The 25,355-nt window shown below is 39.1% G+C and overlaps 2 protein-coding genes and 2 pseudogenes across 3 annotated transcripts; all 4 read right to left on the minus strand.

Annotated features, from left to right (window-relative positions):
- Positions 1–3,188: 3,188 nt before the first annotated feature.
- Positions 3,189–5,603, minus strand: LOC102722573 (annotated as a pseudogene).
- Positions 5,604–11,877: 6,274 nt separating this feature from the next.
- LOC121054309 (protein PYRICULARIA ORYZAE RESISTANCE 21-like) lies at positions 11,878–12,833 on the minus strand. The gene is made up of 3 exons (XM_040523758.1): positions 12,682–12,833; positions 12,116–12,572; positions 11,878–12,058 (listed from the first exon to the last, which is right to left on the minus strand). The coding sequence occupies exons 1-3, from the start codon at positions 12,761–12,763 to the stop codon at positions 11,878–11,880; spliced, it is 720 nt and encodes a 239-aa protein (XP_040379692.1). The 5' UTR covers positions 12,764–12,833.
- A 1,271-nt stretch (positions 12,834–14,104) lies between these two features.
- Positions 14,105–15,248, minus strand: LOC121054308 (annotated as a pseudogene).
- A 5,025-nt stretch (positions 15,249–20,273) lies between these two features.
- Positions 20,274–21,785, minus strand: LOC102699305 (protein PYRICULARIA ORYZAE RESISTANCE 21-like). Of its 2 annotated transcripts, XM_040523713.1 has the most exons (3): positions 21,748–21,785; positions 21,279–21,365; positions 20,274–21,135 (listed from the first exon to the last, which is right to left on the minus strand). In XM_040523713.1, exons 2-3 carry the CDS (start codon positions 21,358–21,360, stop codon positions 20,438–20,440), a joined length of 780 nt encoding a protein of 259 aa, XP_040379647.1. In that variant the 5' UTR covers positions 21,361–21,365; positions 21,748–21,785; the 3' UTR covers positions 20,274–20,437. The 2 variants fall into 2 exon arrangements, with proteins under 2 accessions (XP_040379647.1, XP_015691435.2); XM_015835949.2 differs by lacking the exon at positions 21,748–21,785 and having other exon boundaries at positions 21,279–21,449.
- Between the last annotated feature and the right edge of the window lie 3,570 nt (positions 21,786–25,355).

The raw sequence follows: 25,355 nt of genomic DNA on the forward strand, positions 1-25,355 counted from the left end.
CAAACCAATACTCTCTTCATCCAAATGTTGATACCTATGTTGAATTTGACTCATCGTACGACTATGAATCTGGATTTTCTCCCTAGATAGCAATATTTTAGGATGAAGTAGCTATTTTAGAAATAGAGGAAGTACACATATCACCAGGTACATATGTATTGTAAACACATACACAGATAACCGTGATGAACCACCTTCATCACCTCAGCATATATATAAGCTAAAATACACTATCAATATCAGTATATAATTGAGCGTACGTGGCATTATTTCTCGTCTACTAGCTACCTCTTGTGTAAAAATTGAATGGAAACACACATCATAATACGTCCGGGCATCGTCAATATAGATCGGATCATCATATCCTTGAGCTCCGCCCTATATAACACACACGCAAAGTACAACTTTGTTAGTCCGGGAGCTATGTTTCTTCATTCTGATCACCTAGTCTGTCACCAATCATTTATCGTTACTGTCTACTCCATCTGTTCTCAGATAACTTTATTTCTTAGTATTTTGTATATATCATACAAATAAAAAAGACTAAAATATTTTGGACTTCATCAATTCTCAAAACAACTGTATATCCTCCACGCCATCTACTTGCAATGTATTTATTTACTATTTTCACAAACCCCCGATTCAATGATTATCTAAAAGTAAACTTATTTACTATTTTCATAAACTTCAAAATGATTACCTTAAAAAATAAACCTATTTTAGAATAAACAACATAGAGAAAAAAAATAATCGGGGGGAAGATTACTCGAGGAGGTTGACTACAAAGAAACGAAATGTTCGAGGAGGATATATTCGTTGCTACAACCTGCAGAGATAAGACAGGCAGAAGTAAACATTCAGGCACAGACAAGAACGTCAGCTGCCACCGTACAAAATTCGACGGCGATCCAATTGCTAGTTAGCTAGCCGGCCGGCAAGGTTGCATCGCCGGAGTGGGTGGTGAGTCCAGATCGGCCGGATTGAAAGTAACCACACTACAATTCAGTGAAACTAGTCAGCAACACGTGCCTATTAATTCGTGGGTCTATTTGTGTCACCTTTTGCTGCAAGGATACAGTAATTTATATTGGCATTTAAAATTTATACTAAAATATAGTAGTGTCTTCGACTACACTAACTTTTCAACCAATTACAATATTGCTTTGTTTATTTTCTTCATCAACTTTCTATCCTTAACCAATCACAAGTTAAGATTCCTATGTTTAATTTCACGTACCTTCTTAGTAACTGTGCCTAAGACACAACTCCCTCTCTCTTTTTTTGCCAGAGGTGGTACTAGCTTTCTACTTTATAACCTATGCATGCATACCTATATGTTATTTTGTAGTACTATATATATATGAACCTAAGTTCCATACGTTGAAAGTCATAAAATAAACTTTTCTAAAAGTACTCAAGAACAAAATGGTTAATTAGTAAAACCAAGTTGTATCTCCATGCCTTTTGCAATCTCCTTCTAATAACTATAATTGGGGCCTACTCAAGGAAAAACAAATGATTTGGATTACTAACGATTAATTTCTATGAAAGCCAATGGTTTACATGAATGAAGTATAGGAAAAACAAAGAAAAAGTTTCTTTCCCGCAAGCTATAGAGAGAAAAGGTAGAAAATTTTCCATCCACTCAAACCTCTTGAATTTTTTTAATAAAACAATGTGTACTTGCATTTCTATTCCTACTCATTCTTTTTCTATGATTTCAAATTCTTCGGAACCAAATAAACCCTTATAAGGTGGCGAACAATGTGGGTCCGGTGCATGCATTGGAATTTATACAATATCATGTACACAACCATATAATAATCAGCATACATTTCTCTTTTCTCTAGTTAATTTGGTAATTCCCAGGGCTCTAAAGTGAATACGATGGCTTCTTATTTTTATCTTCTCTTAATTATACAGTACATAGATAGACATTCATGACTTTGGTTGTAAACATATATGATGTGGTAAAGCTGATTTTTTTTCAACAGAGTCAAGAGCCTGAATGGCCATTGATACGTACACTGTGTTATTTTTGTTAATAAAAGATAAAAAATCATCTGATTTTTATGGTTATTTAATAAGTACAAACGATGAGATTAACTATTATAAATTAAAAATATACTTAGAAAGGTAAGATATTAAGCTTCTATATAAATTTTATTTTTACAAAATATATCATTAGCAGTTTAGAAAGCTTGTGTACAAAGACTGAGGAAAAACAGAGAATAATATGGCCAAAATAATGCGTCGACACATTCTTTTAAGATAATAGTGATTAATTTCATTCAGTAAATGAACAACACTTTCTGCAAAAGAGTGAATACAGCCAAAGCACAGCAACACGTGCCAAAAGAAAGTAGTAATCCATGTAATAGGTGCAATATTTCTCGGTTCAAGCAAAAAAAAAAAAAATTACACGCACAAACTACCATCGATCGTAATGCAACATCATTATTCTTTGTAACTGGGATCAGAGTAAAAAACAAATTAGGCCAACAGTTGAACTGGGAAAAACTGGAGCCGACGACCTTGGCAGCTTGATTCTGCTCAAAGAATATCAATGCAATCAAATATGTGAATCGGCCTTTTCTTATGAACCGGCTAAATTTTTGAAATCTCACCGGTCTTTAATTTGTCCTGTGACAATATTGCATTATAAATTTATTAGGTAACAGTACTACTCCCCTGTCCCCAAATAAGTTTATTTTTTAGATTTTGATACAATCTTTGACTCTTTGTCTTATTTGAAAATTTTTTTACGATTAATGTTTTTATTTTTATTAGATGATAAAACATTAATAATACTTTACGAGTGACTATTTTTAAATTTTTTAATAAAAATTTTAGATAAGAGGAATGGTCAAACGCTAGACATAGAAGTCAGAAAATAAAGTTTTCCTAGAAGGAAGGTAGTACAATTTATTAAGTAATAATATATATATATCGGTTTATCTTTATATATTTTACCAACTCTTCGTATATTAAAAATAATACAAATCAAATATAATATGAAAAAGAACCAACAGTTTGACCAAACGGCTATAGTCGATCAACATTTGGTTCAGGATTTGGGACTACTGAATTTTACAACCACATTACGAGGTACGTACGGCGACTTCCGAGGCACGTACGGCGGGCGAGAAAGCACACCGTCGTCGACGTCAAAAGCAACGGCTTTTGTATCACACGATGGCGCACGCGTCGGAGTAGTTGTCCTCGCAGACGAACTTGTAGCCCCCACACGGCGGCGGGTAGAAGCTAGGCTGCGGCGGCCAGAACCCCGGCGGTGGCCACGTCGTCGCCGGCGGCGGCGGCAGCAGACTGGCGGCTTGCAGACGCCGCATGCGCCGCCGCCGTCGACGCAGCTCGAACAGGCGCCGCCGCACGGCGGGACGACGACTGCAGGTTTGCAGCCGCCGTGGCATTTGCTGCACTCGCACGTCGTCTTCGGCGGCGGCGGCGGCTTGGGGCAGCAGTAGCACTGCCACTGATGGGTAGTCGGGCAGCTCCACGCCGGCGAGCCCTGGCTGCTGCGCGCCGGCGCCGGCGATGGGTACGGCACCAGCTTGCATTTGCATGCCGGTTTGGGCTTCTCGTCTTGCTTCTTCGTCTCCGGCTTCTTCGGCGGCCAGGCGTCGACGATCTTGATCTCCTTGACGACCTTGCCGCCCTTGCACCACACCTTGCTGAGAGCTTGCCGGCGTCGAAGTCGCCGCGCACGATCACCTTGTCCTCCTTGTCATCGAACTCCGTCTTCTCGATGCCCTCCACTGCATTACACACATGGATTAATTTTGAGAGAATTCAGACAACAAAAGCGCCAATTTCAAAACTTCATTTATTCAGATAACGGTTCATTACATATGCTCGATGAAAAACAAGCAAATGAAAAGGTCTAAGTTCAGTGATTGTTTGGTCAAGGCGGGCGTCACACTTTACTGCTCCCTCCATATTTTTTTTATATGACGCCGTTGACTTTTGAATCTATGTTTGATTATTCGTCTAATTCAAAATTTATATCTAAATATGCAAAATTATAAAGCATACTTAAAGTTCCTATAATAATAAATTATTAAAACAAAGTAATTAGTAATTATATATTTTTTTGAATAAGACGAAAAGTCAAACGTGGATCCAGAAGTCAGCGACGTCATATATATAAAAATATGAAGGGAGTACAATTTTAAGTGAGTATCTCATAAAAGTACAACAATAGCAAAATGGCTTCTATAAAAGAGTAAAGTGCATGACCTATCGCTAAAATTGTTTAACTGTATCATTATCCGTGTACTCTTAAAATGCATACATGTGTCTCACAACTTGTTAAAGTGTGTTATTCTAATCCCAAACTATCATGAGCCCTATAGAATCCCACATGGCATGCCACCTCGACCTCACATACCATTGACGTGGCGCTAGCAAGCATTCTTATAGAAGAATAGAAAAGGAAAACAAAATAGAAAGAAATAAAGCTAAAACGACAGAAGGAGAAGTGAAAAAAAGAAAAGAAAAATTCCATAGTAGGTCCCAATTGTCAACTATTGTACAGCAAGTGACGATGCCACTTCAGGTCTGTTTGGCATGCTACACCAGTGCTAGGGTGGGTAAAAAAGATCAAATAGTGAGATCAAACAAAAATACCGAGACCGAGACTGAGAAATTCCATATTAATTTGGTCCTAGCAGTGAAAGACCGAATTTTATTCAATCGATTCAGTTAGTCTCATTGGTTAACCAAAAGATTGAAAAAAAGTTAAGTTAAGAAAAAAAATGTTCAACTGCACCCTACTATCCATTAAGTTCAATAGGATTAAACTCTAAGCTTTACTTCCCTACTCCTTATAGGCATGTAACCCAATAAGTGTCTTTATTCGGATATGCTTGCTAATGATTTTTGTATTGTAAATTTATATGATTTTTTACATATATGAAGCAGTTGTTGAATTTCGGTTTTGATCAAGACCGAGACCAAATCGTTCGGCCCTCTTTTTTTTCTTCTCAAGATCGATAGGTCCTGAGTTTCTAGTGAACGAAGTTTAGTTGAAGAACGAAGACCGAGACTAAAATAACCGAACGCACGCCCACCCTTAATCGGTGCCACGGGGTATTATAAAGAGCTCGTGGCAGTTTGAGACCAAAATAACACATTTTAACAAGATATAGGATTTAGATATGTATTTTAAGAGTGTGAAGATCTAGATTACATATATAAACAAGTTTAGCGATTGGTCATGCACTTTACTCTTTATCAAATAACTGCAATGTTATACCTCGTTATGTGTATGACCTACGGGTCCAAAACTTATAACAATATGAGTATGACAATAGGGCATGAATTTGTTGATAAATAAGTTGCATGCGCAACTTTGAGAAAAATGATACATTAATATCGCAGTTATTTGAAATACCCAAGTAAAATTGTAGTAACGTGATGGATCTAACAAAATAGTCGCTGTCTTATGGAATTTACTCAACGAAAACTTATGCTGGTTCATGCAGAAACTTTATACCTTTGAGGCAGTGATGGACCTTGATGATCTTCGCTTTGCAGCGGCAGCATTTCAGGTCTACCGTGATGACCAGTATAGACGCCCCCATCTGCAAACACACATCGCATGTACAACATTCAGAATTCAATTTTTAAATATACTTCCTCTCCATTATATAAAAAAAGTTCATCTTTCTAGTTTAAATTTAATCTTGAAATATACATTTTTCTAGGATCGATGGAGGGAGTAGACAACATGCAACAAAGTTGACAAATATTTCCTGGTTTTGCAGGAATTAACTTTACAACAAGAAAGACCATGTCTTTTTCACAAAATCCAAGAAATTAATGGATCATGTATTCATGCTAAGATCGATAGAAATTTATATATATGTGCCGATCATGCATGGAATTCTAAACTTAAATATTGTAGATATGTTGATCAGGTGAACAAAAGGATTACTTATGTATTTCCTCCATTTCAGGTTATAAGACTTTCTATCTTTACCTAAATTCATTCATGTCTTAATATATATTTTTCTGTATCTATATTCATTAGCACACATATGAATTTAGGCAAGAACAGAAAATCTTATAACCTGAAACGGAGGGAATACCAAGTACTATGACAACTATTAATAAGTTATAAACGAAAACTCTGGGACTTGCGTTAATATCACCTTTCAATATTATGCTGAAACGGCAGGAAGATGAATGGGGTCGAAAGGGGATTCAAGGGAGAGAAAATGGAGGATGAAGCAGAAGAGCTGTAAGCTTGGCACTACTTAGGCTGCGTTCGGCTAGGTGAGGATAAGTTAATTTATCCCTGTTACGAAAAACGTAGTAATAAATTAGTACATGATTAATTAATAATTATTAAAAAATATAAAATAGATTAATATGATTTTTTAAAACAACTTTCCTATAAAAAACTTTTGCAAAAAATACGCCGTTTAACAGTTCGGGAAGTATGCGCGTGAAAAACGAGTGGGCATAAGTTATCTAACCAGGATGACGAACGCGGCTTTATTATGTTTGCAGACACTGAAAACATTTGATGCAGAGTTTCGTTGGACAGCTATAGCTAAGAGGTTGAAAAGGATTGTTTCTGTAGATGATAGCCTTTTGTCTTCCTCGTATCCTCTTGTCATCGGTTGATTGATTTTTGTACTTGATCATCTTAATTATTTTTTTTAGTTTTCTATGTGGATTTCTTTTAAGAAACTCGTATACAATAGGCTTTAACTTAATTTCTCAGTGGAAAAAAAACGTAAAAACGACCTTCCCCAAATGTGTACTGCCTCCATTCCAAAATATAAATAAGCCAAGGTCGTTTAGTAAGGAATAAGGTTGAGTAAATTAAAAAGACTATATACCTCTTAGTAAAATATGAAATGAATGGATGTTCGACGTTAAGTGCAGATATTTTGAGTGGAAAGTGATTAGTGAGACATGTGAATAGTGCTAGAAAAAACTTATATTGTAAAACCAAATTAAAATCTTAGAAATATTTATATTTCGGAACGGATGAAGTACTAAGTTTTTGACTTTTTAGAAACATGTCTTTTGACTTTTTATATTAAATTTTAGTTGCAATCCTTTATTGGTAAATGAAAAATCCAACGAGAAATTCGAAAGACCCTACCAAAAATTCCAGGAAAAGAACACACACAAAAAAAATCACTTCTCGAAGTTGCTAAATTTTTACTTCCGTTAAAAAAAAAAAGAGGCTTCACCTTCTCAATGTGGGCCGGCAGTGAGGCTCCGGGCTGTGGCTCATACTAATACACAGCCCATGTTTACTCAGCCCAAAGCAGGTGCTGAAATGCCATAGATGGCAATGCACTTATGGGCCGAATTGAAATAATAGATTATATTGTGGCAAAATTTACTACGGGGTTGTTTCTGTCTAAAATTTTTGTTAAAATTACGTGGACTTTCTATAGCTAAATTGCTAAAGCATCCTTGTGAGCATTATATAAGTTTAGTCAGATGAGACCCGTTGTCATCTTATATTACCTTGCTCACAATCGACACATTTTGATATAATCACTAGGCCTAATGGGGTAAAATGAGACAAACATAGGCACGACTGACAGTTAGCCCCGTCATATGTGTGGCAAACATCGAAAGATGTTGACCAACAAGTACCCAGCGACTTGCTTAGTTCATCTTATTTGTACTCATATTTGTGAATGATTAGCCCAAGAAATCTGAACCATTCATGTTCATCTTAGCAAATAATATCATAACACCAAGTTGGAGAGCCCTTAGAGCCAGCATACCTACTTGCAATCCTCCTCCTTAGTACTATCTCCGTTTCTGCTTCTCTATCTATCTATCTATCTTGAATTTTTAATTTTATTTATTAAATAATTTATAAATGTAATTTTGCGCTTTAAAAAATCACAAAACTAATTAACATCCTACCGCCCTCTAGGAGGACGGAAAGGTGACGTGGCAAACGGCCACTCGGTCGCAGGAACAGCTGGAAACGGCAGCACGACAAATTTTGCATTTAGGTCCTTGCCGGGGTCTTAAATGCAAAATTTTCCGTGTCGTCTGAAATTTTACGTTTTAACCGTACTTTGATATATATATGTATAATATATGAAATTGTTTAGTCAATAGTTAGCTCAGTGGTGATTGTCCCCTTCTTCTATCTAGACGACCGGAGGTCAAACCCTTGCAAAATCATATTTTCTTCCTATGACGGTGACTACTGAGCTAAGATAGTATTTTTGATTAAATAATTTTACACACACACACACACACATATATATATATATATATATATATATATATATATATATATATATATATATATATATATATATATATATATATATATATATATATATATATATATATATATATATATATATATATATATATATAACCATGGTTCAATCGAAAATTTCTCGCTTCAATCACAAAATTCCTGGGCAGCACGACGAATTTTGCATTTAGGCCCCTTCGCCCTCTGGTGGCAATGGCCTAAATGCAAAAATCGATGTGCTGCCGTTTCCGGCCGTTCCTCGCGATCGAGTGCCGTTTGCCACTTTACATTTCTGCCCTCCTAAAGGCGGTAGAAAGTTAGTTTTGTGATTTTGTTGAAATACAAAATTAAATTTATAAATTATTTAATAAATAAAATTCAAAATTCAAAAAATTCTCTATCTTTCTAAGACAGAGGAGGGCACAATGGTGGGCCGCCGGCCGGCAGGAGGAACGGCGGCGAGTGATCGGTTTCCGTGATGAATCAAGTCGAGTCTCCTCGTTTAAACCGTGCAAACTTACCAGCAACGGTTCGTCGTCTGCGCCCAGTCTAGTGTCGGTTGGGGAACTAACACTGAAGACATTTTCTATAGTACTGAATATGTCTATAGTAGCTTAGAATTTAATTTTCTGGTAATGTTTCGGGTGCACTCGACACACACACATACATACATACATACATACATATACATATATATATATATATATATATATATATATATATATATATATATATATATATATATATATATATATATATATATATATATATATATACCTCCAAGATGATTAATTATGTTAATACATCAACCTAGCTGCTTTTCTAATGCCTGTAACCAGTGTAACACTAACCTGTTGCACGTGGAATAATGCTGTGGACAACTCTTCGGTACATTTTACTGGTAGTATTATACTGTCAGTATTATACTGTCAGTAGAAAAATAATATTTTTTACTTTGTTAATTACTTAATTAGCAAAATTTTGTAATTTCATTTTTTGCAATAAAGATCACAATAAAAAGAACGATATTACCCATTTAAATTTCTACTATACCTAATATTGTTGGCAGTATAATTTTATTATAGTCGTCCAATAAAAATAAATCAATTGTATGAATTAAATTCTACTACCAGTAAAATGTACCCGAGTCAGCCTATAATGCTATTTGTCTGAGATTGTTCACATATGCTGAGCTAATAATAAACCTTAATGTAACATCACCCACTTGATCGAACAACATACGTAGGTATACCTAATCGTCCCTGTCAGCGTTGCACCTTTTAGTTAGAGAAAGACCGGATAACTGATCTCCAAAATGTAATGGTTTTAACGCAAGCATCACACCACAACAGTCATCCTAATCATCTACGAATATTATTAGTGCCCTAGTAGTGTTAGTGCTAGCATGATTGAAGGCATGCAAGCATGTCCTTCTCCAAAGTTTTATTTATGTATTCCCCTCGAAAAGGTGACAACATTCTAATAGTAAGTGTTTGGTTTGATCCCCAGCCAGCCAAGGCAACAGACAAGAGGCAAAAAGGACGATGGTCTCCTACTAGCTACTGACCTAGCTATCCAACTACCTAATCCATCATTGATCACAGATTATTAATTGTTTCTAATTGACTGCAATGACCCATGAGTCATAATTTAGTCTGGATAGGTTTCAACGAAAAGATAACACTGGTTTTGGCTTAACAATTGGCTAGCTATGGTATGTAAACCATTTCTTGTTTCAGGATCGATCGCCTCTTTCTAATTAACGACGCCCCTGGTTTATTCATGTCTATGTGAGGCTATCAGCAGCACTATGCATCCCTTAATTGTTGTTAGGTAAAAATGGATGTAATATATAAGTTGTGGAGATAGTGTACGTGTAGGCTCTATACGGCTATAGCTAAACCTCTTTTAGTTGTAAATAAGAATGGGGAAAAAGTTCATTCATTTAATGGGTTGGATGAGTTTCACTTGCTCTCCTGATACAATTACTCATTATCTTTGAGTTGAAATTTGAGTAAATTTTTTAAAAAATATATTTCAAATTGGATTTGGTTAATTTGACTTTATTTTTCATCATAGTTTTTTTTTATCCATGAAGTATTTTTTTGGTTCCTGCCATTTTATGGCTTATCAGTTGTATACCAAATGAGATCAGGCTATTCCACATGCATGATTTTTAAGAAAAACAAACAAAAGGCCTCAACCTTAATTTTTTTTCTAGTTTCTTATATCTTGATGGAAGCACAGTAACAATTGAGAGTATGCCAGCCCAATTGCAAAAATTTCTACCCTCAAATTCACACAAGATAGTAGAAATGAAGACACTAATACGAAAGAAATAGATAAATTAAATATCATAACTTGAGAATAAATCCTAGATAGAATATGAAAAGAATTGATGGTTGGATATACATCATATTAAACATGAAATAATTTAAGGAAAAGTAACACTTAGATTAGAGGGGAGTGGTTTGAAAAAATAAAAGATATAGATTACACCTTGATTGTAATGCTTTGGAATCATTAATTGTAAACAATGTCCAGCTGTGGAGCAGGAGTGGGAGGTGAGTAGAGGCCTGGTCTCTACACCCTGATTTGAGGATTTTCGTTGTGCTTATTGTAGGATGACTGCATGAGTAAATGAGTATAGTACTTAAGTAAATACATTATTAGCACTGTTGCCGGCACCGTTAATTAGGCCGGCCTGTTTAGATTGGAGTAATTTCAAAGTATTTAGTTCCTAAACGAAAAATCACGGTAGGGCCGTTTGGAGTGAAGGAATTGGAGCCAATGGAGTATACATGAAAGTTTTCCTTTTCCTCCATTCGTTAGTCAAAGAGCAAGAAAACAAAGAGACAACAACATCTCAGGTTTTCTCTTCCTCTGAGCTGAGCAAATGAAGCATGGTTTAATGTAAACGAAGGTTCTTAGAATTCTCTTGTTTCAAACTTTTGCACCTCTATAATTTCGTGTTTTTCTATGCTCTATATATTTCCTATCGTTTTCTTTCCTGCGTTTTATTCCTATTTTTTATTTACATGTGTTAAAATAAGTCATCAGCAAGTATATATTCTGCTCTCTAGTTTCATATTATAACACGTTTCAGATATGACTAGGTTCATCTATTGATCTATGTATATGGTTTGAATATTTATACATATGTCGAGATTTATTAACATACATGTGAATCTGGATAATGTTACGAACTCTTATATGGTGAAATCGAAGGTACGTAAGTAGTTTTCTAGGCTTAGCTTCCAAATTATACCCATACTATGTAATAGTTGCTCGCATATGCATGTACAAATGCAGAGACAAGTTGCATGTATATACATTCATGGCGCCAAATATACATACAAACAACAAATTATTACATGTGTAGTAATACATATAGGCAATTAAATAAATTACATGATTTAAGCACAAATATTCCTGTACGTATATATATACGCAGTTGGCTGTGACAGTACAATTGTGTAACCATCTTTGCAGGCAGCACACCACATGCACACAAGCAAACGCCGGCCGGATTAAACGTGTCGGCGTCGTGGTTAATTATTCCGATTTCCGAGGCGCCGCCGCACACCGGCAGACTGCTCGGTCACTCACATCACCGTGCAGCCGGGGTCTTCCGGCTGACAGACCACGTAGCCGCCGCCGCCGCCCCATGGGCACGGCGGTGGCGGCGGCGGGCACCGCGGCGGCGAGCAGCAGACGGTCGTCTTGCAGCAGGAGCCGCCCCCACCGCATTCCCCGTGGCCCCGGCCCGAGCAGCCGCCGCCGCACCTGCACGGCGGGGGAGGCGGCGGGCCCTTGCAGTCGCGGATGTGGCAGTCGTCGTGCTTGCAGTCGCCGCACTTGCACGGCGGCGGAGGCGGCGGGCCCGTGCAGTCGCGGACGCGGCAGCCGCCGTGGCAGTCGTCGCGCTTGCACTCGCCGCACTGCTTACGGCGGCGCTGGCACGGTACCGGGTAGGGCACCGGGTACGGGTACGGCACCAGCTTGCACTCCGGCTGCTTCTTGCAGTGCTGCTCCTTCTCCTTGCAGATGATAGCTTCGACGGTGGCCCTAGCCGCCGCCTCCGCCGCCGCCTTCGCGGTGGCGGTGACCTCAGTCTTCACATCGACCTTGACCTCCACCGTCTGCGGCGGCGGCGGCCACACCTCGACGATGATGATGTTGACGACGATCTTGCAGCCGGCCTTGCGCCATATGCACTCGCGGAGCTCCTCCGCGCAGAAGCCGCCCCTCACGATCACCTTCTCGCCCTCGTACTCGATCTTCTCGATGCAATACTTGCCTGCATCGATCACACACACAAACTTACTACAAAATTAACCCCGGCCAGTTCTTGCTAGATCTTAGCTGGAAAAGAAATCAAAGTTAGGTTAATTAGATGTGTATGATACATCTCAGGCAGTTGAGGATCTTGTCAATCTTCTCCTTGCAGCGGCAGCATTGCATGTTCACCGTGATGACAAGTATAGCCATGGTTTGTTCGAGGAGGAAGAAGCCGAGGGAGGAAGAAGCCGGATCCGGAGAAATTAATGGAGGAGGCAATGGGAGCAGCGGAGCTACACTCCACTGAGTGTTATTTATGTGCGTGGTTTTCGGGTTAATTACATGCATACACATGAGATGATGAGAATTAACATTTGGTCTGTTCGATCGAGCTAGGCAGCTAGCCCTATACGGTGCCGACAGCAAAAGGACTGCAGTTGGTATATTGGACAGCTTGGTCCTTGTCACCCACCCCCCTTGTCTTCTTTCCATTTCTTTAAATCCTAGTTGGCTAATGACCTTCTTATATATATATTTACGTAGTTTTTTTATTCGGATACGAATTTCTTTTGAGAACTTTGTTTGGTACAAAATCATGCATGCAAGATAACTAGCTTTTCACTGTTGAGAACATGAAATGGACCTTCCCAAATATGTAACTACGTATATCGGCTTGCGTAATCGGTTTACATGATCAGGAATGGAACTCACGGAATATTTAATGATGGGCATGTTATTGGCTATTACGAATTTGCGGATAAAAAAGGGTGTTTCTTTATGACTAGGCAATATCCTTTTATTATTACTAGGAATACTAGCATATTGCCCCTGCATTGCAGCGACATCTTATTGAAAAATATCACTAGCATGTTATTAAGTATAGTTAACAAAAATAGTTTGATATATATGTCTCAGTTATTTTTCTTTCAAAAAATAGGAAGGAGTAGGTGGTGAGGTAGGTGGCAGATTTAACACTGTCCACCAGCACCACTACTCCTATAGGAGTATACATATTTGTTATATGAGATTTGCTCCTGTCTAACAAAAAGTATCTCGATGTATTGTTATCTCACCAAATTGTTTATGATTGTTGGATCTAACAATGCATATTCTATTTAGCTAGATTCAATGATGAGAAACGATTTAATACCGTGGGGGTACCGGTACCTCAGTGGTATTTTTTGTTGGACAAGAGCAAATATCTTGTTATATACATTTTCTTTTCTTAAGCATCAGACATTTTTTGATAGGTTGGATTTATCTAATTGAGTTTCATGTGATTTCATAGACTCTAACCATACCCTAGCCCTCCCACTACTATCGCCGCTGCAGGCCTCCACCTCCAAATATATAATCACCACTGATTCCATCGCACAGTTGCATACCCTGATTTCTCGATTCTATATGGTTTTTTAGCATGGGTAAAATTGAAGTAAACTAGCATATATTGTTGGCCCCTTAGCAAATATAGGTAAATTTTATTGCTTTGTTCAAGCTATCAACATGCAGCGTGGAGTAGTTGTACGTTCTCTTGCCTCTTATTGATGCACGTTGAAACTTATTATTATTCATAATTCATCACATTAATCGGAGAAAATACATGTCAAATTAATATAGACAACAAATTGCATGTATATATAATTAATATACACAAGAAATTACATGATTTAAGCACAAATATTCTTCAACACAGTTTTGGCTGGCGCAGGCACCACCGGAACGTCCAACGAACAAGCTAACCAACGGCGCCGCGTTTATTCCGATTTCCGAGGCACGGCAGCAGTAACAAGCTGACGGCCGGTTCGACTGTTCGAATCGATCTCCATCACATGATGGAGCACGGCCCGACCTCTTGCTCACAGACCATGACGTTGACGTTGCAGCTGCAGCTGCCCCACGGCGACTGGCAGTGCCGCTGCGGGCAGCACGGCGGCGGGCAGGGCGGCCGGGGGCACCGCGGCGGCGAGCACGGCGGCTTCGGGCACCGCGGCGGTGAGCACGGCGGCTTCGGGCACCGCGGCGGCGAGCGGCAGGGCGTCTTGCCGCCGCCGCCGCCGCCGCACTTGCACGGCACTGGATAATGCACCGGGTACGGGCACGGCACCAGCTTGCATCCTCCCGCCGGCTTGCAGCACCTCTCCTTCATGAGAACTTCAATGGCAGCCGTAGCGGCGGCCTCCGCCGCAGCGGTGGCGGAAGCAGTGACGTCGGCCTTAACGTCGACCTTGACATCTACCTTCGGCTTCGGCGGCGGCGGCGGCGGCCACACCTCGACGATGATGATGTTGACGACGATCTTGCAGCCGGCCTTGCGCCATATGCACTTGCGGAGCTCCTCCGCGCAGAAGCCGCCCCTCACGATCACCTTCTCCCCCTCGTACTCGATCTTCTCGATGCAATACTTGCCTGCATCATATCGATCATACACACAAACTTACTACAAAATTAACCCCAGTTCTTGCTAGCTAGATCTTAGTCAGTCTAAAGAGAATCAAAGTTAGGTTAGGAGTGTATGATACATCTCAGGCAGTTGAGGATCTTGTCTATCTTCTCCTTGCAGCGGCAGCACTGCATGTTCACCGTGATGACAAGTATGGCCATCTCTGTCTCTCACTTTTTCTCACTGACAGGGAGCAGGAGCAGGAGATCGAGGAAGAGATAGAAAGGTGGTCAGAATTATGGAGGCGAGAGAGAGAGAGAGAGAGAGATCAGAGAGAGAGAATAGAGCAGCAAGCAGAGCTGAACCCTCCTGCTTTACTTATGCGTTTTTGATCAGGTAGGTAATGGGGCAATATACCTTCTGAAATCACGTTTCGTTTTCGTTCGTCCGATCACCGTGTCGACAGCATACCAGATGGAAAAGGGGATGCATGCAGTTTGGTACATAGGACAGTTTGGTCCTTGTCATCCCTTGTTCTATGTATCTTTATGTTCTTAATTTCCTAGTTGGCTAATGGTTTTCTTATATATAGTTACATGTATTTTATGAAGAATTTGGATTTTGCGTAACTTTGTTTGGTGCAAATCATGCCAGATAACTTGTTGATGTGATGTGATGTGAAAACCGTGGAATTGACCTTCCCAAATATGTAGTTACGTATGTCGGTTTACGTAATGGGTGTACGTAAAGCAGTGGAACTCATGCAACAAGTAGTTGGTGAATTCACTAGCCTAGCTTCAAAAAAAAAAAAGAATTCACCAGCTAGTCGAAAGTTTTTCCTAAGAAAAATTATTTGACTAGGGCAAGTAGTTCTATTATTGTTTGGTAATTTATTTGTTAAATGTTTTATATATATCTCCTTAAACATCATTCACTTTTCCGATAGCTTTGATTGCTCCAATATAATTAGGGTTTTTTTTATTATCCTTAAAAACTACCTTGAGGTACCAGAATTTTGCATGGTACCTCGAGGTACTAAATTTTTGCACTAAAAAAGATGGTACCTTGATGTATTTTTCAATAATGTTAAAAAACTCATATAATTAAGTTCATGTAGCTCTATACACTAGCCCTCCCACTCTTTAGATTTAGAGCAATTTTACCATTCTTAAAAAAATATACTAGAATGTACCATATTTTCTAGTATAAAATTTGATACCCAGTGATACTCTTTTAAAGACGATAAAACTGCCCTTAGATTTAAACCTCTAGCCATCATTGTTTAAACATCACACAACCTTGACCTCATCGGCACTTTGAAGCCCCACTGACTCCTTCCCATCACCTTGGCTCCTCCTTTCTTTTGCCACCATCTTGCCTCTGAGTTTTGGTACTCCCTCCTTCCAGAATAAGACAACTTTTCAGTTTATAGATATAATGTTTGACTCTTCATCTTATTTAAAATTCTTTTACGATTAATATTTTTATTTTTATTAGATGATAAAATATAAATAGTATTTTACGTATGACTAGTTTTTTGAGTTTTTAAATAAAATTTTCAAATGAGACGGATGGTCAAACGCTGGAAAAAAATCCAAAGATTGTTTCTTTTTGGGACAGAGAGTATATCATAACATTTAGGCCGGGCCCTCTTCGGTTTGCAGGATTTTTACAAGAATTTTAAAGGAATTGAACTGTTTCCTCTAAAATTCCTATAAAATTCCTGTATCCGAAGAAGCCTTTAATATGATATCTTCTCTATTGATTACTTTATACTTCTAGGCCACGTTCGGTTGATGGGGTGATAAGTTAACTTATCCAGCACGAAAAACGTACTAATATATTAGTATATGATTAATTAATTATTAATTATTTAAAAATATAAAATAGATTAATATGATTTTTTAAAAAAACTTTCTTATAGAAAATTTTTACAAAAATTACACCGTTTAACAGTTCAGGAAGCGTGCGCGCGGAAAACAAGGAGCTTAAGTTAACTTGTGGGTGCTGCCGAATGTGGCCCTAGAATGAGGGGAACTCGATCGTTGCGTGTTTTAGGACACTATTTGTTACACTAGTGGTAAGTAGGTTTTTGGTGTACTAGAAATGTATAGCAAGCTAGCTAGGTATGCCACCCTACCTAATGGAATCCGACTATAATTGCATAGTAGCGTAAGGAAATATTAATTATTTGATGCTTTATTTTGTGCATGATTAATATTTTCAAAGTAGATGCATAAGTAGTCATTCTTGCAATCATTTAATTTCCTCTTTTCGAAAAGCTCATCTGGGCGTGGCATTTTGAAGGGCTATATAGCATACCTCATACAACTTTCTGCAGCCCATGTGCTCAATAGTTGGGTCAAATATAATAGCCTTCACCAATTAGTTATAGCCGACCGACCAATTCGGTTCATTTGTTGCAGGAAATATGATGTTATTAGGTCACAAATTTCAGCATGCGTGTAGTACCTAATTGGATGTTTGTTACTAGTGCTTCGGGTGCACCCGATCCAAGAGGATATATATATAACTCAAACATGATTTTATTTCTTAAGACATCATCAACATGCTTTGGGAAGCTTTTTAGCCAGACACCAGCCTGTTGCATGTGTCGAAAGTTCTTTGTCGTAGGTTGTTTTATAGATGCTATGCACTAATCTTTCAATGTATACCAAATCATCCACTTCGATAATCCTATATAGATAGTCGCATCCTGGTCACTGTTCCATTTGTACAGTTAGAGAAAGACTGAATTAAGTCTACCAATACTATATATTGTTAATGCAAGCAACATGTACACCACCACACTCTTACTTAATTACCTGCTAATCATACACAGTGATACATAGTGCTTGCATGATTGGAGATCGGTGTTTCAGCAACAACTGAAAGCAGATAGATAGATAGATAGATAGACAGACTGCAAATACCTTCTACACAGATTAATTCCCTCCAACAGATGGCACTATGCAATGTTTAATTTGGTTTGGTCTCCAAGCAAGAGAACAGAGAGGAGGCTATATAGCTAGGATAGCTTGTTAGCTACTGACCTAATGTGGCCACCACTAACCTACAAAATCTAGAAATTATCCGTCCATCCCTAGCATAATTAGAAACCACTAACCTAAACGATCTACACCATCCTAGCACAATTAGATAGTTTTCTAAATGACTCGTGGGAGCATGAAAGGTGGTTTCTAGCTACATCGGGGGATCATCTTTTGGACACATTTGCAAATAGAAAAATAATTTACGAATAAAACTTTTATATACATGTTCATATTGAAAAAACCAAACGACATATTTGCAAATGGAAAATAATTTACGGATAAAAATTTTATATACATGATCACAGTGATATAAAAGCCAAGGCTGAAAAATAAATTATAATAAAAAAATCCTCTCAAAATCAACTCCAATTTTAAGATTGAAAATTTAAATTTTGGTTTATAAGCATAAGCAAAAACCAAAAGATGAGGGTGATCATTTTTTCGCGTCATATCTATACAGCATATAGACCATCCATACAGTAGATCGATCATCTACTTAGTTATCTAAAGTATATTCTAATAATTAATAATTTGATTCTACAGATAACCTATGCAATGGTTACATTGTCTGTTGATCAATCAACAGATGACAATACTCTCTCCTACACACCATCAGAAATCCTATATATGTGTCATCTTCTTCAAGAAACTTACATTACACCATATTGTTCATGTCCGGACTAATGAGTACTCCTAGTCTAGGTTAAACATAAAGTAAGCAGCTTTTCGCAAATAATTAAAGTGGGGATAGCCATTTGGCAGTCCAATTGTAAATCATAGTGCTCTTTCTCTGAATCTACCCACATTTTGTTCTAATCAATGTGAGATGGTGAGGTTGTCAACCACTGTGTGCAGGGGGCATGCATGCCTTCCCTACTGTTAAACAAAGCAGCTATCTGTTAGTGGAGATTGGGTGGAGTTTGGAGACTTTGCAGTGCTGATTTGCTGTACAGGCCAAATTAAATCTCATTAATTTTTTTTAACGAATAATTAAATCTCATTAATTAGTTGTTGATAAGAAGGGGGAGAAAAATCCTTAAGTGGGAACAGTTCAAAACTGTTGCGAATGTATTTATATACTTGAAATGAATCGGTTTTTCTAAGGCAAGTTGGTGTAGGTACGGTTCGTAATTAGCTTTTTGTTCTTAACATTGCTTCTAAATTGTAGATTAAATTATTATAGATCAAAATAAAGAGCATATGAAAGGTAATTAGTAGCCAAGAGAAACACTGATGGTCGGCAAATGTAGAATTTGAGGCTTAAGCTGATGTGAGCTCATGTGTCTAGAAGCTAAGAAAAGAAGTTGACGAAAGAGAAAATTCATATGATGTTTATACAAGGTTTTTTTTTAATTTTCTGAATAGCTAAATGGGTGACTAGCCGAATAACCTTATAATAACTATTCGTTATTACAAATGAATAAACTATTACATATAAGTTAAAAATGGTTTTAACTTATTAGCTTTCCAATAAATTAATATATAGAATGCTTTTACGAAAATCATATTGTTTAATAGGATGGGAAGCATGCCACTGAATAGAATAAAACGATTCCATTCCTTGTAAAGTATCACGTTAATACTTCACTTTATAAAACAAAGAGTGAAGTGCATCAGCGGTCCCTAAACTTGTGTGCATGTGTCATCTAGGTCCCTGAATTCTCAAAATGCATTTTTGGGTCCCCAAACTTGTCCGGGGATGTCATATAGGTCCAAACGGGCTTCAACCCGCTCCATCTGCTGACGTGGCATGCCACGGTGGCGCCTACGAGAAGGGAGAGAAAAGAACAAGGAGAAGAGAGAGATACTGACATATGGGACCCACATGACACCACCAACATGTAGGCGCCACCGTGGCATGCCACGTCAGCGAATGGAGCGGGTCGGAACCTGTTTGGACCTATATGACACCGCAGACAAGTTCGGGGACCCAAAAATACATTTTGAGAGTTCAGGGACCTAGATGATACATGCACACAAGTTTAGGGACCGCTGGTACACTTCACTCTAAAACAAATACAAATATAGACAGGAGATTACATATATATTCGAAATATACACAACAAAACTACATATGTCAACTATGGGCTTTTCTGCTGCTATTCTTGAAAAGTAACTTGAGATACCATAAATTTTAGTACAAAATTATGGTACCTCAAGATACGTATATTATATCTCAAGGTATCAAGATTTTACACTAAAAAATGTGGTATCTTGAGATACATTTTCAAGTACGATGAAAAAACTCGTCAACTATATATATAGACAAGAAATTACATGTGCATATATAATTAAGCTAGGCACAGACATTAATTAATTAGAGTATTCCACAGAGCGACAACAACGGCAACGCCAGATTAACATCAGCGTCGCGTTTATTCCGATTTCCGAGGCACGTATATATAGCACGCCGTAATTAATTAACAGATAGGGTAGTACGTGTTCGATCGATCACATGACGGAGCACGCGTTCTCGTCTTGCTCACAGGCCACCCTGCAGCCGCCCCACGGCGGCGGCCACACGGGCTGCTGAGGGCACGGCGGCGGCGGGCAGTTGATCGGCCTGCGGACGTCGCACCAGCCGCCGCTGTCCCCGTGGCCACCTGAACAGCCGCCGCCGCACCCACAGCTCGGTGGTGGCGGCGTGATGGTCTTGCACCCGCCGTGACAGCCGTCGACACGCGAGCACTCGCACCACGTCGTCGTCGTGTCCGGCTTGGGGCAGCAGTACTGGCACTGGAGCGGGCAGCTTCCCGTCGTCCACGTGGAGGTCTGGCACTGCGTCGGGAAGTAGTACGGCGGCGGCGGGTACGGCCACGGGTACGGCACCGGCTCGCACTCCGGTTTCGGCGGCGTCGTCGTCGTCGTCGTCGTCTTAGTATCCTTACCATCCTTCTTATCATCCTTACCGCCGGCCGCCTTCTTCTCATCCTTATCACCCTTCTTGTCATCCTTCTCATCCGGCTTCTTCTTCGGCGGCGGCGGCGGCGGCGGTGGCGGCCACACGTCGACGATGGCGATGTCCCGGACGAGCTTGCCGCCGGCCTTGCACAGGATCACGCTGCGGAGCTTGTCCGGCGGGAAGTTGCCGCGCACGATCACCCTGTCCTCCTTGTCCTCGTACTCCGTCTTCTCGATGCCATACTTCGCTGGATGGATGCATGCGCAACAAATTAACAAAACAAACACGCCAGCGAGCCAGTCCGATCGACATGCATGGACGATCTTACTCCATAATCCATACGCAGTTGCAGTAGATTCAGAGAAATCAAGCAGGATGCATGCTAGGTACCTCTCAGGCTGCAGAGGATTTTGCTCAGCTTCTCCTTGCAGCGGCAGCATTTCAGGTCCGCGTGGATGACCAGTATAGCCATGGATCCTAAAGGTGATGGAGTAGCAAGAGCCACTGAAGCTTATGTAATGGCGAAGACGAAGAAGAAAAAGGGTTCCCAGTTAATCAATGTGGTAAGGTAGGGAGGGCAGTTGATTTGGTATTTTGGTCCCTGCTTGGTTTGTGGCTAAAAGTTTGCCTTGCCACAACTAAAATTAATCAAGTTGTGTGGTGAGGGCTACAAAAGTGTGGCCAACAAATTGCTAGCCAAAAAGCATTACAAACTTATCTAAAAGGAAAGTATATGAAAAGTGTAGGCCAAACACAAGACTAACGTGTAGGATTGAACAAGATCAAACAAACCTATCAGAGGGGGATGAATGGTAGGGAAAAACAAAACCCAAAAATCTCTCACGGAATAAAGAATTACCTCTGTCGAACAAATTGACAAAGGCTTGCTACCTTGATCGCGTCGCTCCTATGTTGCCGCTACCTTGATCGCGCCGCTCATGTGCCGCCGAACAGATCATCGAATCGCGCCACTCCTATGACATCGTTCGGATCGTCAGAATCCAAAAAAAATCACCAGTAGATGAAAGCCGAAAACGTAGATTGAATGATCTTGACTTTATTGCATCAACTGGTATTTACAAAGTGCACTAACAGCACTCCTATCAAAATCGTCGATCTAGAATCAACAACTAAGTCTCACAAAAGCACACCGGGGGCATACCCCTCGGTCTCTATTTATATCGAAAAGTCTATCACCAAATAGGAGTAGTACTCCTTATACTAATATGACTCATCTCTTAGTTTTCCTAATCAAATCCAACGTGCCAAAATCAGACACAACCGCAGAAGTCTAAACGTGCTACAGTAGCCCGACTGCTACAGTACCCGCCGCGCTACAGTAATCGGGGTCCGACACAGTAATCCGATCCGGTTGCTACAGTGCTGCGCGCTACAGTGATCCGGGTGCTATAGTATCCGACGCTGCTACAGTGTCCGAACCCGTAGCAAATTCCTTTCCTTTTCTCATCCAGTTTTGATCCGATTTACTTCCCGATTTTTCCGGCGCTTACACACACAACATATGAAGCCTGTTACGATTCCATCCCACACGGTGTTGCTCCACCATGTGCCAACTCGTATTCAATATCGTCACCTAACATCCTCGATCGTCCGGACCTCAGCTACTCCCTGAGCCTAGTCACGATCCCACCGCCATTGACCGATATTGACCTCAAGTCACCTGCACAACTAGAGACAAACCAACCGTTTCCGAGCACAGATATCGCAACCTGACTCACATTAGTTACACACACTCGCACCAACACCTTAATTGTTTCCAAACCAAATTTAATTTGTAAACCAAATCGCAAGCCAATTGTTCATCAGAAAATATTAATCATGCTTATGATCTTGCATAACTAACAAATTATGGTAATTAAGTCACAAGTTTGATGTGGCAAAGTATATGACGGTGAACCAAACACTCTTCTACTAGGTAGTTGGGACTTGATTGGGAGGCTGCATTGGCTATCGATCTTTTAGTTTCATTTTATTCAGATGTGATGTGAGTTATTTCTCTTAGGAAGTTTGTTATCTTTTGCTGCGAAAATCATGAAATTAACCGCAAATGAATCTTTGGAATTTCAGACATACACCTTGATTGAGCACCTGCTTGCACACACATTCCTCCACAGATGTTGGGCCGCGGTCTCTTGGGCTAATGGGCTGAGCTATGTTGCATGGGGTTCCGGCCCAAGCCCAAGTCAGGCTCTCTCTCTTCCTAGGCCTGCAAATATATATTTCCACTAAATAAAACCTAAGGAACAAAAGCAGATTAAACCCATGAAAAGTAAATCTCGTGAACGACCAAAGTGCATACCGGGATAAATTTCGGCAGGTTTCGCAGAACGTTAAATTTTGGTATTTTAAAATTCCACGGATTCTAAGGTTTGTTAGTATATAGAAGAGTTCAAAATCGAGGAATAAAATTCCTGAAATTCTGGTGATTTCGAACCCCCCCCCCCCACCCCACAAAATAGAAAAACAATTTGCCAAAAAAATATTTTATTGTGAATTTTGAAAGTTTTATTTACATTTGAGAAAAAATTGTTCAAATATACAAATTATTTCTTAGAACTCATACTCGTCGATGATATTTCTTAGAATTAAGTGTTTGTTAATGGCATTTGTTAGATTTTCAAAATAATTGAATCGAGTATCCTGAAATTTCAGTAGTGTCAGTGCCTTGATATCGATAGATTGAGTCTGGTATATAGTACACCCATGAGTTAATTTACCATTCTCTCCCTTTCATCTCTTATCTCATTCTGTGTTGTTCATGGAGAAGAATGCTTCTACTCAACAAGTAAAATTGGACATGGTAAATGGTAACTTTGCTACTCACACTCCATCTTTATAGCACTTGATGATTCTCTCTATAACGCACATGTAAGCTGAAACATAAAAATAACTTTCTCACGACTATTTATCCAATCTACGATCTGATTAATGATCAATTACACCATGATATTCACTATAATTAATTAGGTTTTTATAATAAAATCTCACATGGTTATATTTTCATATTTTTTGTTTTTGTCTCATAGAAGACAACATTATGTGGATGTTTGAATAAATATCTTCTCATGTTTTACTAGGTCATTTGAAAATTTTCCCCATGGTATTTTTTTAGATGCTTCTATAAGTATTTTGTTGTGTTTCAACATGTACAACTTCGTTGTTTTATGTGTGACATAATAAAATATATTTCAACAATATTAAGCATTTATAATTGTGATGTTTTTTATGTTTCACTCGTTGGGCCTTGATGTTTCATGTAGTGGTTGTCGTTGTTGCAGCTAGTGCTTTTCGAATATTTCATCTCTCTGAAATTAACGTTTTCATAAGAAGAGATGAAACAAATTTAATCAAATGATGAGAATTTTCTGTAAGTGGTGAGACAATGTTCGATTTTTTAACTTATATTTTTCCATCAAAACATAATTGTGTGATATCTTATTATAAAGATTTATTCACAAAGAATGCAATGGAGTAATAGAATCATAGATATTAATACGAGAAAAAAATTATTTTTCATTTACAAATATACCGTACAATTATCGTTCCTTCTTTTCCTAGCCTCTCATAGGCTTGTCTCTCATGTATGCACGAATCATTGATGATCTCCGTCTGTAGAACAAGGAAATTCAGCACGAGTAAGATTGACGTGATATCTAAAAAATTTTCTTTCCATCAACTAAACACCCCCTGGCTATGGCTATGGCTACAGAGAGAAGATCGAGATGGATCATGAGATTCCCGGACAAAGCAGGCAGGCCTATCAAAATAGCTGTCTCTCTGCGTCCATCGGCCGGCCAGCTTCCTTTCATCTCGCTAGATAGATAGAGATTCAGAGAGATAATACAAAACCAGCAGCGATATTTTATTTTCGATTCATCCATCCATGGCCGGAGCAGCAGCTGCAGCACGCACGATCACCATCTCGATCGAGTTTGGTGGCGAGTCGAGGTCGGATTTGGCAAGAGGGGGCTGAAAACGAGGTGACCGGTGGAGGAAAGGAAGGAAGGAAGGAGATCGGAAGCGGTAGCTCTCTCAGCCTCCATCCAGAATACTGTCAACGACGTTGTTGGTCCCGTCCAGCCCCCCCCCCCCCCCCCATCACATGCGTGTACTATGAGCAATATCGAAAATTAATACTAGTTATCTGTAACAGAAATATATATATATATAGCATGTACTAACTCCGTTTCATAATACAAGATGTTTAACTTTTTTATTGTAACATTTGTTCGTTCGTCTTATTCTAAAAATTTAATATAAATATAAAAAATAACAAGTCGTGCTTAAAATTTACTCCCTCTGTTCAAAAAAACCAATTCTCCGGTTTCCGTGTCGAACGTTGGACCATCCGTCTTATTTAAAAATTTTCAGGAAATTAGAAAAAAAATTAGTCACACGAAAAGTACTATTCATGATTTATCATCTAATAAAAACAAAAATATCAAT

The sequence above is a fragment of the Oryza brachyantha genome, chromosome 4 (assembly GCF_000231095.2).
Source record: "Oryza brachyantha chromosome 4, ObraRS2, whole genome shotgun sequence".
Classification (NCBI taxonomy): domain Eukaryota; kingdom Viridiplantae; phylum Streptophyta; class Magnoliopsida; order Poales; family Poaceae; genus Oryza; species Oryza brachyantha.